The sequence below is a fragment of the Poecilia mexicana genome, unplaced genomic scaffold (genome assembly GCF_051168715.1).
Source record: "Poecilia mexicana isolate PSO_F unplaced genomic scaffold, ASM5116871v1 scaffold_19, whole genome shotgun sequence".
Lineage (NCBI taxonomy): Eukaryota > Metazoa > Chordata > Actinopteri > Cyprinodontiformes > Poeciliidae > Poecilia > Poecilia mexicana.
Window position 1 is genome coordinate 21419303 of NW_028263388.1, and position 14674 is coordinate 21433976.

Genomic DNA, 14674 nt, shown 5'->3' on the forward strand with positions numbered 1-14674 from the left:
AATTATGCTCCGTGTCAAAGGTTGGGGGTCCAGAGACGAGAATTGTCAGGGTCAGTCCAACCTCAAGGAGAACATTGTGTTCAGGAATGAGACTATAAGAGGCCTCAGAGCCTAAAAAGCACATTCTTATTAAAGTTGATCTATTATTTATACTGAATGTGGGAAAGTCTTTAACAAAAACTTTTTGAGGCAGAAGTTTACAACAAAATTCAGGTTTGAAATGGTGAATACAAATCATTATTAACCTTTTACACCATGCGGCATTTATTGATAATACTGACATGTTTGCCATATTATATTTTCAATATTGTCTAGACAGAATCCCCACATTTTTCAGGTCAGTCTGTCCTTTTATATAACCTAAATAAAAAAAAAAAAAGACTTTTTCAATTTAATTTAGGCACCAGATATAATGTTTATGTTGACCTGTTTTTTGTAAGCCGTTAATTTGAATTGTCTACAGAAAAATAAGTGCGAAAACAAATAATGTGTTGCACTTTTCTGTCACAATACATCTCAGTAGGTGGTGATACTTTTAGCTTTTTTAACCACATTTTCAGAATTTTTTGGCAAATGATAATATATTTATTCATTTTTCACAAACTTTAACTCAAGGGACCAATGTGCATTTTAAGAAAATTCCAATATTTTTGAACATTTAAAAACTATAGAATAGAGCTAAGGAGGTTAAAATGGGGTATATAAATATACATTCAAAGGATCTGATGCATTTCTATGGTCTTTGATTAGATCCAATTTGAATGCAATGTGTGTTATCTGAAAATATGATCAAATGTGCATCTGTTTTTGATTATTTGCTTAGGAAAAAATAGACGTTCCAGACGTTCCAAATAGATGCTTTTTTGTACAATTTCACTTTCTAAATGATACTTGGAGAGGTCCAGAAGAAGCACCAGTAATGAGAATTATCATTAAAAAAAACCTACTAAAGGGTTTTAGTGATCTGAAATACAATTAGATCTTAATGCGCCACACTTAAGCTCATCTCAAACCCAACACCAATCAGTCATGTCCTTGGTGCCTGCTTAGATATTGATCAGACGGTGCGCTGCTGATGATAGTGTGGCATTAGTTGTTGTACAGTATTGATTAGTTGGGGGAAAAAATGCATTTTCTGCTCAATCTAGGCAACAGAAATCAAGTCTCCATGTGATCCAGATACCTAATCACAGTTCTCCTGTAGTTGCTGACTCATTAACCAATCAATTACTACTCATAGTTTTAATTTTACGTATTGATTCAGGTATGTTGGTGGGGTTAAGAAAAGTACATAATGTCCCTTTTGCATTTTAGTAGCTACTAAATTTGGGAGTTTGGGGGGATTTTGGTCAGAATGATTGGTATTGTGAGTATTGTGTAAAACCAGGCAATTTTACAATTTCTTTTAAGGCAGGGTTTTGTTGAAAATTTGTTTTATTTTTTCTATTTTCTTCTGCTTTTTCATGTGATATTTTCATTTATTTATGTCGCAAATGTTTCTCCGGTTGAGGTTTTTTGCCGCCTTAATTGCGCGACTCATTTGAAATCTGTCGAAAGATTTATTCAGATCGGGGATCTGAGAACGCCTTCAGATTTTCTTGTCACTTTGCACGAGTGGAAGAGAAAGAATGAATGACTGATTATTTTCTTCAAAATTTTGAACAACACAAAAAAGATGAGAAATAGATGAAGCAAAGTCAGGTAAATAGAAAGAAGAGATGTAGGAAGGACGAGTAGGAGTACATAAGGAATGGAGGTAGTGCACTGGGAAGGAAGGAGAGGAAGAAGCAACATAAGTAGGATGCAAGAGAGAAAATGCAAGGAAAGCAGATGGGAAACAAGGAAGCAATAAAGGTGGCAAGGGAGGAGGGATGTATAAAGTAAGGAAAGAAGCAGAGAACATAAGATGGATGGATCCAACACTTGGACAAAAAGAATAAAGTCTGAAAATAGGAGTATTTTCCCCTGCTCATGTTTTCATTTCCTATGCTTTTCCGGACTCTGCAGGAACTCTTCAATTCTGCTCAAGGAGAAGCAGCTGCCAAGCAAATTAATTTTGTGCATAAATGTTTGTTTTTCTCATATCCATCTGTTTTAGTCTTAAATTCTACCAAACAAACACAAAACAATTAACAGTGATCTTGCTTTGCTAATTGTAAAAAAAGAGTGTTTCATCTTTAACTTGAAGCTCTTTGGAGAAAAATCGTTAAGCGATCATAGTAATGTAGCGCTGGTGTTATAATTCTGGTGAAGAGTTTGTATTAACGGCACTGAACATGTGTTAAATGTTTAATATCACGTTTGCTGTGTTTTGTTCACGTTTCATCTGTTTGTTTCTACAGCAGCTGATGAGAGAGCGCCAGCAGATGGCCAGTCGTCCATTTGCATCCGTCGCCGTTTCGCTGGATGCCAGAGGAGAGCTAACAGAAGTCCTGCAGCCTTTGGTTGATGTGAGTCTAAATCCCACATTTCGTGCAACATTTTTATTGTATGGATTCTTTTTTTTTTTTTTACCTTGATTTACAAAATACAAAATGTAGAAATAGCAACAATATTCTTTCAACTTGTACACCCTTGACTTCTTCTTCTTTCAAAGAGATAGAAAATATGTTGTTACTCTAATTCTACATAATTAAAAGCTATTATGATGAAGTCATCCAAATAATTTTTTCCCCAGTTGTCATGTCAAAAAGAAATCAGTGATGATTTCTTTGAGGTATTCAAACTGCTTCAGTTTTTTTTTCTTCTTTTTTTTTGCCTTGATTTGCTCTAAAATTGGTCTCTATTCGTTTATTACTGTCACTTTCTCTCTGTCATATACCTCTATTTAGAGGTATATGAGACTGTCCAGGCAGTCCTGTTTTGTTCATACTTCTCAAACAAATGGGAATGTCTGGCTCCAAGTCCAACATAGGGCTCCAGGTTATATGCTGTATTGCTTGGTTTAAAGTAAGATGAAGAGATACGTCCCCAAAATAAGATCTGAGGGACCGGTGGTGATTTCTCAGCCTGGTTCGGGCTCTGTGTCACCTGCTCCTGCAAGAAATAAAATCTCTGTGGCAACCTGCAAAGAGGCAACACATTAGCGCCGAGCGTTCTGCTGAGTGGTACTCACACAGCATTATGGTGTTTTGAAGGGCAATGTAAAGCGAAAAAGAGCAGGAAAAACAATGCTTCTCGGCTCTGTGAGTGCATCACACCGTCTGGATCAGAATGCTGCTGGAAACGGCCTGTTTTTTTCTTGATTAAAGTGTAGTTTTAATTGCATACTTGTCACTCTAATGTAGGTCTGTATGGTGTTTGATCTATTCTAGCCTTCTCATAAATATCTCAAGTGTTTTTTGTGAGGCACATTAAATGGCATACCTAACAGTCACCAGAGAACATTTAGGGAACAAAATCGATGTAGGTTTTATGCTTGAATCTTGAAAAATCCACACCTATTTACTGGCAAAACAAGGAGTTTACACAATAATGCTCCTAGTAGCAATAAGGCAGAACAGAAACTGACCTTAAATCCATCCCATCCAAAAGAATTGAAGCTTAAATTGCCATTTATCTTTTCATTAAAAACATAATTGTTCAGGGGTTTTTACCTTTTCTAGAGAGTGTAGGGTTTTTGACGTTTAATCAGATTTTTTTTAGATAAGAGCAAACTCTCAGGAATTCATGCTCTTGTTTTTGCTAGATTTTCGTTTTGTATTTATCTTAGTAAAAACATGTCGTCCGCACCTTCTTGGTGTGGCGTACCTCAAGGTTCTGCTTTAAGAACATATGTGTTTCTGCCACATTTTCCCACTTGGTCACATTTTAGAAGAGTTTTACATGCTCCTGGAGGATAAAAATTATTTTTTTATGATCCACTGAGATGTGGACAGAAACAATTCTGACTTCATTAACATTTTATTTTATGGTTTAATTTTGAGGAACACAGAAGGCAGAACGTAAAAGTACGAAATTGCTTATGATCACATAAGGTTTTTTGTGTTCCTTTGCACCAAAGTGACATTTTCTGATCTCAGGAAATATTCTGAAATGTGACAAATATTCAGAATGTTGTTTTTTTTTTTTTAAATTATTATTACATTTTGATCCAAAGGCAAAGCCGAAACCTTATTTGCAGCTGTAAACTGGAATGCGTTTGTTGTAGCAGCTCCACAGCTTGCAACCTTAAATAAAGAATTGCTCATTAGTTGAAGTATTTATCTGATAACTGCCACATAACCTTTGAGCTAAAATGTTTTTTAGCTCAACTTTTAGAAATGTATTTAAAAGTTGAATGTGTACACATTTTGAATATTCAGTTGCACTTTTGGATGACTTACAGATATATTAGATGATTGATGAACTGGAGGGAAACTCTCAAAACAACCTAATTCTGCTCTGTGTCAGCTAATAAGTCAACATCTGCTTCCACTTAACTGTTGCACATTTTATTTTGGTGACACAGAGGACACTGGCTTTATTTACTGCTCTGTTTCTGCTTTAATTACTACATTTTAGAGTACTTTCTCAAATGGATTTGAGCACAATCAAGAAAAGTTGTCTCGCCATGTTAGTCTCTCAGAAAGTTTCCGACTTACTGAAACATTCAGGTCCAGTATGACTGAGCCATAAGCGCTAATCTCTCCATATATGTCATCAGCATCTCTACTTTTCCAACTGCTTTGAGAAGATCCCAGCAATCTTTTTGCCCATTTTTTCCACTTGCTTGGCTTAAACCTCCAAGTCGGGCTCCGCTTTTAGTGACCAAGATGTCAGCAGCTGCTGGACAGAGAGACTCGGGCCTGCAAACTGCAGACCAAAATGGCAGGCACTCGACATATGGAACCAGTAATGAACAGCTAGTTTGATTGATGAGACCTGTCAGTCCTGGAAAGAGAGCTCATACCGCCTGTTTAGTTGTGTGTTTGCATGTATTGGCATGTTTGCGCTTGTGTGTTTATGAGCTTTGGAGTTATGAATGACCATGTTACAAATGCAAAATATCTAAATAGGCTTTGAATAATCTTAACCAAAATGTTTGACACATTGGTGGCAGAAAGAAGACTGGTTGTGTGACTAAAAAGGAAACTGATTTGAATTTAAAACTGTTCATATTTTGAAAACACTAATAGCACTACAGCTGTTGACCTTCAGAATCCTATTGGACTTAACACTAATATTTTTTTTAGCTTTACAAATATATGTGCAACGCAGTAATGGTCTGTTAAATATCAAAATGATTAAAGAGCAACATTTATAATTTTGTGGTTTGAGAAGACAAAAACAAATTAAAAAACATGCAGTTCTTCTGAGATCATGGCATTTAAAATTGTCAGATGGATACAAAAGTGCAATGTGTCTTTTACTAGAAATTAAAAGACAAGAATTCAGTTATAGTAATTATTTCAGTTTCTATTAGTGTTTATCTATAGATTATCTAAAGATCTGGCTTTCAAAGCGAATTTCACAAGAACCTTCTTAAAAATATCAATACTACTAGGGACTTAAAAGTTATTATTATTTTCACTCTGACTTTGCTGTTTCTACTTTAAACACCATCAGGCAGAGAAAGGGGGAAAAAATGCATTTCTATTCAGAGACACGTCGTTTCTCAACAATTTCTGTCCTTTCATCCAAAGCATGCTGTGAAACCCTTGACATTCATTATCAGGATGACATGTTTTTCACGCTTGATACGAGCAGTTCTGGCCATTACGTCTGAGGGGTAGGTCATCGCCTCGGCACTCTGACTGTCTGACAGGGACACAAGTGTTTTTGTTGTGTGACCAATCAAACCATTTGTCTCACGAGGAGGGCGTCTTGACTTAAATGCAGCAGCTCCATCAGATGACATGAGTGACTTTTGGTCAGCTGGTTCCTTTAAAAAATAAATAAATAAAGCATCACTTGAGCCAGAGCAGAAAGTAAAATTGATTTCAGCTTTAGTTGGTAAACCAAGGGTGTATTATCCAGCAGAGAAAGCTGTTTGTTAATTCATTATTGCAGTTATTGATGCCGTCTGTCGAGAACAAAAACACTACTTCTTTTTTTAACCCATATTGTTGGATTTAGAAGAACAAAATCTTGATTAGTATTACAATTCTGTTAATTTGTGTTTTTTCTTTTGTTGCTTTTAAGGGCGCGCCTAAACCAGTTGCAATGGAGCCATGTTTTGGAGGGAAGGCTGCTGTGCTAACTGTCCTCATGCGTCTCCCGTCTGGATTTTCTGACCTGCCTCCACCTGGACAGTCAGGTAAACGGCTCACACTGGACACGTGAATCACATTTCTCTGAAATCGGTCCCAAAGAATGCGATCTGAATTTAGACCACAATCATAATCATCACGGTGGATCGTTATCCAACGTGGAGAAGTTAGACGTGTTACACGTACTGCACATATTGCAATAATTATTTAACTTTTGACAAGCAAACTGGGCAATGAGTGCAGCCTGAAGCAATATTGTTTTACTTTTTAATTGAGGCACTAATAAATGAATTATGAGATTTCCCGCCTGAGAGAGAGGGAGGATTTACTTGGAAGATTGGTCAAGCTTTTCATTTGTTCTTGCCAAATGGATATTGTTGACCAGATGCTGGAGTCCTCTGAGTAAAAACAAAAACATCACCACTGAGTTATAAAAGATGACTGATGAGAAAACACATTCTTAAACTGTAGATGATCTCACTGACAGAGTAAATATTAGATCGTCAGTACTCGGATTATGTTTTATTTCATTTCTTGCTCTGATTTGCTTGTCAGTATTGCTGCAGTGCATCTTGTCAGGCTTGGCAGCAGTCGTCAAATGTCACCTCATAAAAAAAGCTGCTTTATCCTTCGCCCATCGTCGACTGTTTTTGCTGAAATAGTTTTTGTGAAGCCTTTTATCTTTGATTAAATTTCATGTCAGCTTACCCTTTACAAAAGAGATGTATCAAAAGTAATTATTTTGCACAATTAGCCATATTTTTTCCCCTTTGTAAGACAGATCGTCAAACCAATAAAAAAACATCTTGATGATGAAGCTGATAAAACACTAGAAAACAGTTAAAATAACATTACCAGTGAATAAAAGAGGATGGGAAATAATTATTAATTGATCTATCACTTGAGAAGTATATTGTTATAGATACGCTGTCATATGAAAGACTGCTGATTTGGCAGTTAGTAAAGCAACAAAAGATCATCTGAGATATCCAAGCACATTATTGGAATGTTGAGTGGAAGGACAAAGTCTGGTAGAAAAAGGTGAACTGTTCCTTTCTGGTCCAAAGCAGGAGTCTGCAACCTTCTACACTGGCTCTTAATAATTTAGCAAAGCAGTGCAGAACCAACATTTTTTTTAATTACACAAATAACAAATACAGTTTTTAGGGTTTTTTGTATGAAATAAATTCTGTATTGTTTTTCCACAACCGAATGACACAAATATCAGTAAAATATAGAAAAACTGGCTTTCTTCCTCTGTGTAACAGTTAATCCTGTTACACAGAGAATTAACTCTGTTACACAGAGTTACAGTTTTACAGAGAAACTGTAAAAAGTTTGAACACGGCAAGTTTTATAGTTAGTAGAGGAAATGTCAAACCACAAAATGTATACTTATAGACATCTCTATTGTATTCAAATTGAGCAACATTTTACTTCTTTATTATAAGTTGCCAATTAAAATTCTCCTCTGACCTAATGAACAAAATCACACTGTCCTTTTCCATTTATTTGGGTTTTCTTCAGTTGTACATGATCAATAAATACATTTCTCATGCGTTTCTCTGTTTTCTTTTACTGCAGGACTGATTGTCGCCAGTGCATTGGTAGACATCTCACAACAGAAGCCATTAGATTTCAAGGACAAGTCCCAAGCTTTAAAGAACCGAAAAGCCCTTCCTCCAGCTCACCAAGGGACCTGCGTCTGACTCCATCCGGCGGTTACGTTTCTGACCGACCGCCATGTCATTCCAGCATGTCTCGGGTCCTGCAACTGGAAGCCTTTCCACAGACTTGACATGCCTAAGTGACTTGTAGGAGATTTGTTTTGGCTGCTAACATTCACCACTACAGCTCCCGCTTCGCGTGAGCGCAGTCCCTCATTTCTGAATATGCCGACATCAGAAATCCATGGCAGCGACCGATCCAGGCCAGGCTTCAGTTTCTTCACTTTCGCTCGGACAGCTCAGTCTACGTTTAACGAACATCTGTCATGTTTTCCACAAATTATGGCAGATCCAGACTCATTGAAGTATGACTGATGAAGGTTTTTTATTTGCAAAACATGAAGGAAATGTAAATGCGCATTTGGGAATGTCACAAGCTGACCAAATTTCCTCATACGATCAAAACCAGTTATTAGATGTCCAATATGTGCACCCTGTATAATTTTTTACTTTTCTTTTGTGCACCCGTAAGTGGTACATTTGGGTGCCAAATCATTCAGATTTTCCTGGTTTGTCTTTTTTTTTGTTGTAAAGAATTTAGACTTGAAAAGGTCTCAACTTAACAACCCACAATTATATTGCAAACCATGACAACTTGAGCATTTTCTGCAATTTCTAAGCATAATTGTTCGTTTGCATAAGACTCCTCCACCAAGCAAAAGCTAAAGTCTGTATTTTCTGTGGGATACATGAACTAATGCTGCAGAGGAGAGTCCGTTTTCGTGACATGCCGGATGAAGAGGTGAAGGCCACAAACAAATCATTCGTCATTGAATTATGGCATGAAATTCTAGAACAAGTTTGATGCATTTTATTTGGGAAAAATGTACTTATGTTCTTTTTTTTTCTCAGTGTAGTCACTGTTCAATAAACAGAAAAAACACTGAAGTTACTGTAGTTTCTAATGAAAAGTTTTGGACGTTTTGACACTTTTGAACTGAGATTGGGATGGTGGACGTTTTAAGAGGCTGCTCCAGAGAAGTCCTGCTCTTGTAGCTGTTTACTAGTTTGTTTTGTAAGTTTTATATGGAAAAAAAAAAAGAAGCTATAACTTTATTTCACCTTTTAAGTACAATGAGTTGTGCTAATAATAAGAATGCCTTGGCTCTTCATGAGCTCAGATGGGAGCATGAAGATCTAAAGGAGCTTCTCAGCTGTACAGTGTCTCGTTGGAACAAATGTGCATCTTCTTTCACATTTTTTTTTTCGTCAGATTTTTATGAAACTGGTGAAAACCTTTTGTTAATTTCAGGCCTTGTCACCTGATACTATTATATCTATAATAAATTATCGGTTTGCTACACTAGTGAGGAGCTTTTCTGTTACTGTTTTTGTATTTAACAGATTCCTGTTTTCTTGCACATTCTCGTTGACTTCAAACCACTTGTTCTAATGTCAGCCCCTTTTTTTCTATTTGTGCATCTTTATAAACTGTTTGGGCATTGTCCTGCTTTGTGTCTCGGAAGTCATGATGAATTTCATGATGTCAGCTAATGTGTTTTTTCTTATTTTTATTTTGTGTTTGTAGAGTAATCCTTTAACCATGTCTTTGCACAGGAATCAGGCTCATGCTGTTCTGTGAAACAGATGACAAACTTGCATATCAGTCATCGTCAGTGTATTGGAAAGATGGACAACATGCCAGAAAATTAAAAGAAGAAATATCAGAACAAAAAAAAACTTTGCAGTAAACTTTCTTCCATCTCTCACTGAAGTTACATGTTTTTTGTCTTTCTGAAATGGATCCATAATTAGTTTTGACAGTAGACTGGGAAATATTTGCTGCAGATGTAAAAACAGTAGAGTAAAAATACTGCAGGGTGTTCAGTTTTTATAAATGTAAATAAATATTGTCACTCGCACTCGGGCGTCACCATACCGTTTGCGCTGCAATGCATTCTGGGTAAATGACATGCTAGGTCATAGCAGTGCTAGCTCCGTTCAGCCCAGACATTAATGAGTAACGTTAAGCCTTTTACATTGGAACCGGAGCACTACAATATTGTATATTGTTTGTGTATTGAAGATGAGGCGGACCAAACGGAGGAAGAGGAAAGAGTTGACCAAAGAAGTGGTTTGTGCTGCTTTCAGCTTCATAAATGAAACCATGAATGTCGCGTACCTGTGGTTGGAGTTGGGCATCCATAAGTCGTTGACGTTCGCTGTGTCAGGTCCGGTGCTACATCCGTTTAGAGCAGGGGTGTCAAACTCAATTTCACCAAGGGCCACTTCAGCATATTGGCCACCCTCAACGGGCCACATTGACGGTACAAATCAGGAGTGCATCCCTGCTAAAACACCCCAGACAAAAGGTTGACTTCCCTCATTCAGTTCTGTAGAGGCTTATTATGAGCTTCGATTTCAAAGAAGCCTACATTGAAGTCGATTGGCAAATGAACCATCACAAAAGAGGAAGGCTCTTGTTGTCTCACTGCACCCCAAGAGATGCATAACCTACAAAAAAGGTTTCTGTCCGGTTTCGAACCAGAGACCTTTTGCGTGTAAAGCAAACATGATAACCACTACACTACAGGAACTGAACTTCTGTGCTTTGTTTAAGTTTGAGATGCATGATGTGAGATGCAACATGAAAATTTCAACTAAGGCTTGCACTCAGATGCCTGGATTCAGAGTACAGACCATGACACCACAGAACCCTTGTTGACCTTTAGTAAACACCTGTGATGAAAAGAACATGCAAAAGTCTGTTTCTGTCTGGTTTCGAACCAGAGACCTTTTGCGTGTGAAGCAAACGTGATAACCACTACACTACAGAAACTCATGCTCTTTGTGGTGTTCCTGGTAGATGATCCACATTTTGTTAGAGACTAATGTCAACGATGGGCATGGAACAATGTCAAATACTTATACCACAGATCCTCTCAGAGAGCACAGTAACTTGGTGAACAAACTGTCAGACTTATAATTGTGCCCAATTTCACATTACAGTCCATAAACTAAGCCTGGGATCAAAAATTGTATTGAAGATGTCATTAGCAGAGACAAATGGTTCTACAGAGACTTGGCTAAATGGCTATAAAATAAAATCAATACTTACAAATAAAAAATGGTTCAAAAATAAAATTAACACATTAAAATAAAAAATATCTCTGAAATACAATCAACACTTGAAAATTAAAAATGGTTCAAAAATACAATTAACACTTCAAAATACAAAATCTCTGGAAAATAAAATATTATGTATGTTTTGAAAAACATTAGAATATAAGCACTTTTATCAAATCTTCATTCTGGTAAGATCATGTCAGTTCTTCTTAAATCCATGGAAACTCAACAGTTTGTAAGGTAGGTGAGTTAGCTCAGCAGGTTAGAGCACGGTGCTGAGGGTGCTGGTAATGCTGAGGTTGCTGGTTCAAACCCCATATGGGGCAATTCATGTCTAAGGTCTTTCAGACAATCAATACTTCAAAAATAAAACCAACACTTCAAAATAAATAAGGGTTCAAAATCAACACTTCAAAATAAATAAGGGTTCAAAATCAACACTTCAAAAAATAAATAAGGGTTCAAAAATAAAATAAACACTTTAAAATTAAAAATGTTTCAAAAACAAAATCAACACTTCAAAACAAATAAGGGTTCAAAAATAAAATCAACACTTTAAAATTAAAAATGGTTCAAAAACAAAATCAACACTTTACAATTAAAAAATGGTTCAAAAATAAAATCAACAGTTCAAAATGTATAATGGTAACTGTTTCTGTCTGTTCAGTCCATAAACTAAGCCTGGGATCAAAAAATGTATTGAAGATGTCATTAGCAGATACAAATGGTTCTACAGAGACTTGGCTAAATGGCTATGAAATAAAATCAATACTTACAAATAAAAAATGGTTAGGAAGCTCATTACAAACCTTTGGTTGAAATGGAGCGTTAAATTCAAGTCTCCATTACAGACCAGAGAAAACTAAAGAAAATACAACGTTGTGTTAATCCATTTGAGGAGCCGGCAGTTTATCTTGAGGAAATAAATGACGATGCAAAAGTTAGACTGTAACATGCGCAGTCCGCTGCTCAACCACTGCGGACGCGGCTCCGCCGCTGCGAAGACTTAGAAACCACTGGAAGTAACTCATCCAGCGGATTTAACAAATGGAGCCTTCTGGGTTCACGTTACCCAGGCCAGCAATACCCTAACCTCACCATCAACTCAGCAGGCACTGCTGCAGCCCAAATATCACAAAATAACTTTTAAAATTCAAGACTTAACCTGTAGGTATTGCTGTATATTTAAGTAAAAGAATTGAAAAAAATTACCAGACATACTTTTTACTGCATTTAACACGTATAGTGTTTTGCTTTCCCCCTTGAACTTTTTCACATTTTGTTACTTTGCAGTTGGTGGCAAGGATGCGTCGTGTATTTTACCTTTTATTAGCTTGGTGCTTTCAGTGTTTATTTTGAAGTAAAGAAAGCATTGCATTCGTCTTTTCCAAGCTCAACGTGATGTTGAGAGGTTTGTCCTTCATTGTATTAACTCCCTATAGATTGTTCATGCTCTTTTTTCCCCAGTGTCATTGCTGTGTGTTTGAGCAAGGATGTAGGCAGTTGGCCAAAGTGCTACTTTAAGGAATCTTCACTTATTCTGTACCCATTAGCTGCAGCCGCTCTTGGAGAAAAAAAAGCTTCTAGTGCCCTACAGGAGCGTTCAGTACCAGCAGGAGATCCTTAAATGATACTACACACCATACACAGACGAAGAATGTGATATTACACAATATGACTATGGAGTATTAACTTCACAATGGGTTCAGTCTATGTATTTAGTAAACTTTGTTATCTTTGACTCTCATGTAAACGGTTTCCTTTTAAATCATCTGGACTGACCTTGAAAGCATAGAAATATGATTTGTGGGAAGCAAATTCCATCAGAGGACCTGCAACAAAGGTCAGTCATAGACTAAAAGGTTTAGAAACTACCCAAGTAGAGGTAGTATTTTTATCTATTTTTTTTTATTTAGGTTTAGCAAGCTTATTAAGACCAACACAGGAATGTCTAGCCGTACTGTTCAGGAAGAAAACATGTTTGGTTGAAATGTGTATATTAACCCTCAAATTAAATAAAAAAATATTTAGGAAGATGTGGGCTGAATGTGGTAACAGAGTATTGTATAAACAATATAAAACCAATGGACCAACATTTGTTGTCTGGCAGAATGGGCCAAATTTACAGCAAATTGTTATCACAAGCTTGTGGAAGACTAGAAAAAATATTGGACCCAGTTCACACCGTTTTAAAGCTAATACCAAAGATGAAAGAAATGTATGTGAATTTTGATTTTGAAAAAAAATCTTTACATATTTTGGCATTTATGGCAAAGATGTTGTTGGTAATCTTAACTGACTTAAAGTGGGAACAATTAGTCTAATTAAATGGTCGGTAAACAGTGTCAGCAGAGGAGTGTTTAAGTAACTTAGCATTGAGTTATTTCTTCAAAAGCTACTTTATTTTTAATTACATATTAAAATGTTGCCATTTGGCCAGTATTTAAACTGGTTATTTAATAATTGAGGATGTTTTCACTAGAACTATTTTACTTTGCTGATTTCTAGGTAACGTAATAAAAGTTCAAATCAGTGCCCACAGGACATTTCTAAAATTTTGCATGTTTTAATTAAAGTATTACTCTTTTTCTTTGCTTCCAGCAAAATTATTGTGTGGATTTGATATCTTTTTTTTTTTTTTCAAAAAGAATCTCACTTTTTATTTTAACCATTTAGGAGCTAATGATATTCTGTAATATCAAGATAAAAACAGATTCCTAAGGTTATCTGCAGTCTCAAATCGGTTTTCTTTATCCATCTATTTTAGAGCTTAAAAAAAAAGTTTGTTCCTCTAAAATCCCAATTTAATCCAATCAAGAAGCCATTATTTCTTATCTCTGTCCATGGGACAAATTTGAAAAGATGTGAAGCAAAGTATCTTGACGTAACTCATAGTTGTTTACTGTGAAAAGTCAGACACACACTGACATTTGGACACAATAAAACCCCCCAAAAGTAATAAAATGAAATTGCCTCTGCTCTCCTGGTTAATAGAAAAGGTTGAGAAGTTCTGCCTGGCTGAAAAATGGTGCAGGAGAGGTCAGCGGTGCAGTAATTAGGTATGAGGTGCCGCGGCTGTAATTGTGCTGTTTTATCAAGATCCGCTTTAATCCATGCCAAGGGAGAGCGTCCGGACGGTGAAGACTGGCAGTGGTTTTATGGGTGTGGAAGGGTTGAAACCTACCGAGCTCAGAGCCTGGTGGCAGGGGAACAATAAATCTGGAGAGCAATAATATTTACAATGGGCCTAATGTCAGCTGATTGTCTCAAGGCATCAATCACCTGAAGTAAGACAACATTAATTGGAATTTGATGTGTTGAAGTTATCAAGAGAAGCAGTTTTAATTTAGAAACTAAGATAAAAACTATAAATTATTAGCCCAGAAGCTAATAATTTAATCCCATGAATAATGTAGCTGGTTTAAGATGACAAAAATGTGCAAAAAAAAAAAAAAAAGAAGCATAAAGGTATAATCTTATATAATTTTTAGTTTTTGAAGTTACAGAACTGCACAGTGCCTCGCACATGTCTTCCTCTTAACCTTTTTCACATTTTGTCACATTACAACCAGAAACTTCCAGGTAATTTACTGGAATTTAATGCGATAGACCAACACAAAGTATCATATAACAGTGAAGTGGAAGAAAACTGCTACTAGATTTAAAACGATTACTAATAAAAATCTTAAA

The 14674-nt window shown here is 36.3% G+C and overlaps 1 protein-coding gene and 1 non-coding gene across 2 annotated transcripts in view; one reads left to right on the forward strand and one right to left on the reverse strand.

Moving 5' to 3' along the window:
• The window catches only part of atrnl1b (attractin like 1b), a 67129-nt gene extending 57502 nt beyond the window's left edge, over positions 1 to 9627 (forward strand). Inside the window, exons 27-29 of the mRNA XM_014973544.2 lie at positions 2343 to 2450; positions 6124 to 6238; positions 7776 to 9627. Coding sequence (XP_014829030.2) covers positions 2343 to 2450; positions 6124 to 6238; positions 7776 to 7900 — 348 coding nt within the window. The 3' untranslated portion in view covers positions 7901 to 9627. The remainder of the gene's footprint in view (positions 1 to 2342; positions 2451 to 6123; positions 6239 to 7775) is intronic.
• Positions 9628 to 10624: 997 nt separating this feature from the next.
• Positions 10625 to 10697, reverse strand: trnav-cac (transfer RNA valine (anticodon CAC)). The gene has a single exon. It is a non-coding gene; the product is annotated as a tRNA-Val (tRNA).
• Positions 10698 to 14674: the final 3977 nt, after the last annotated feature.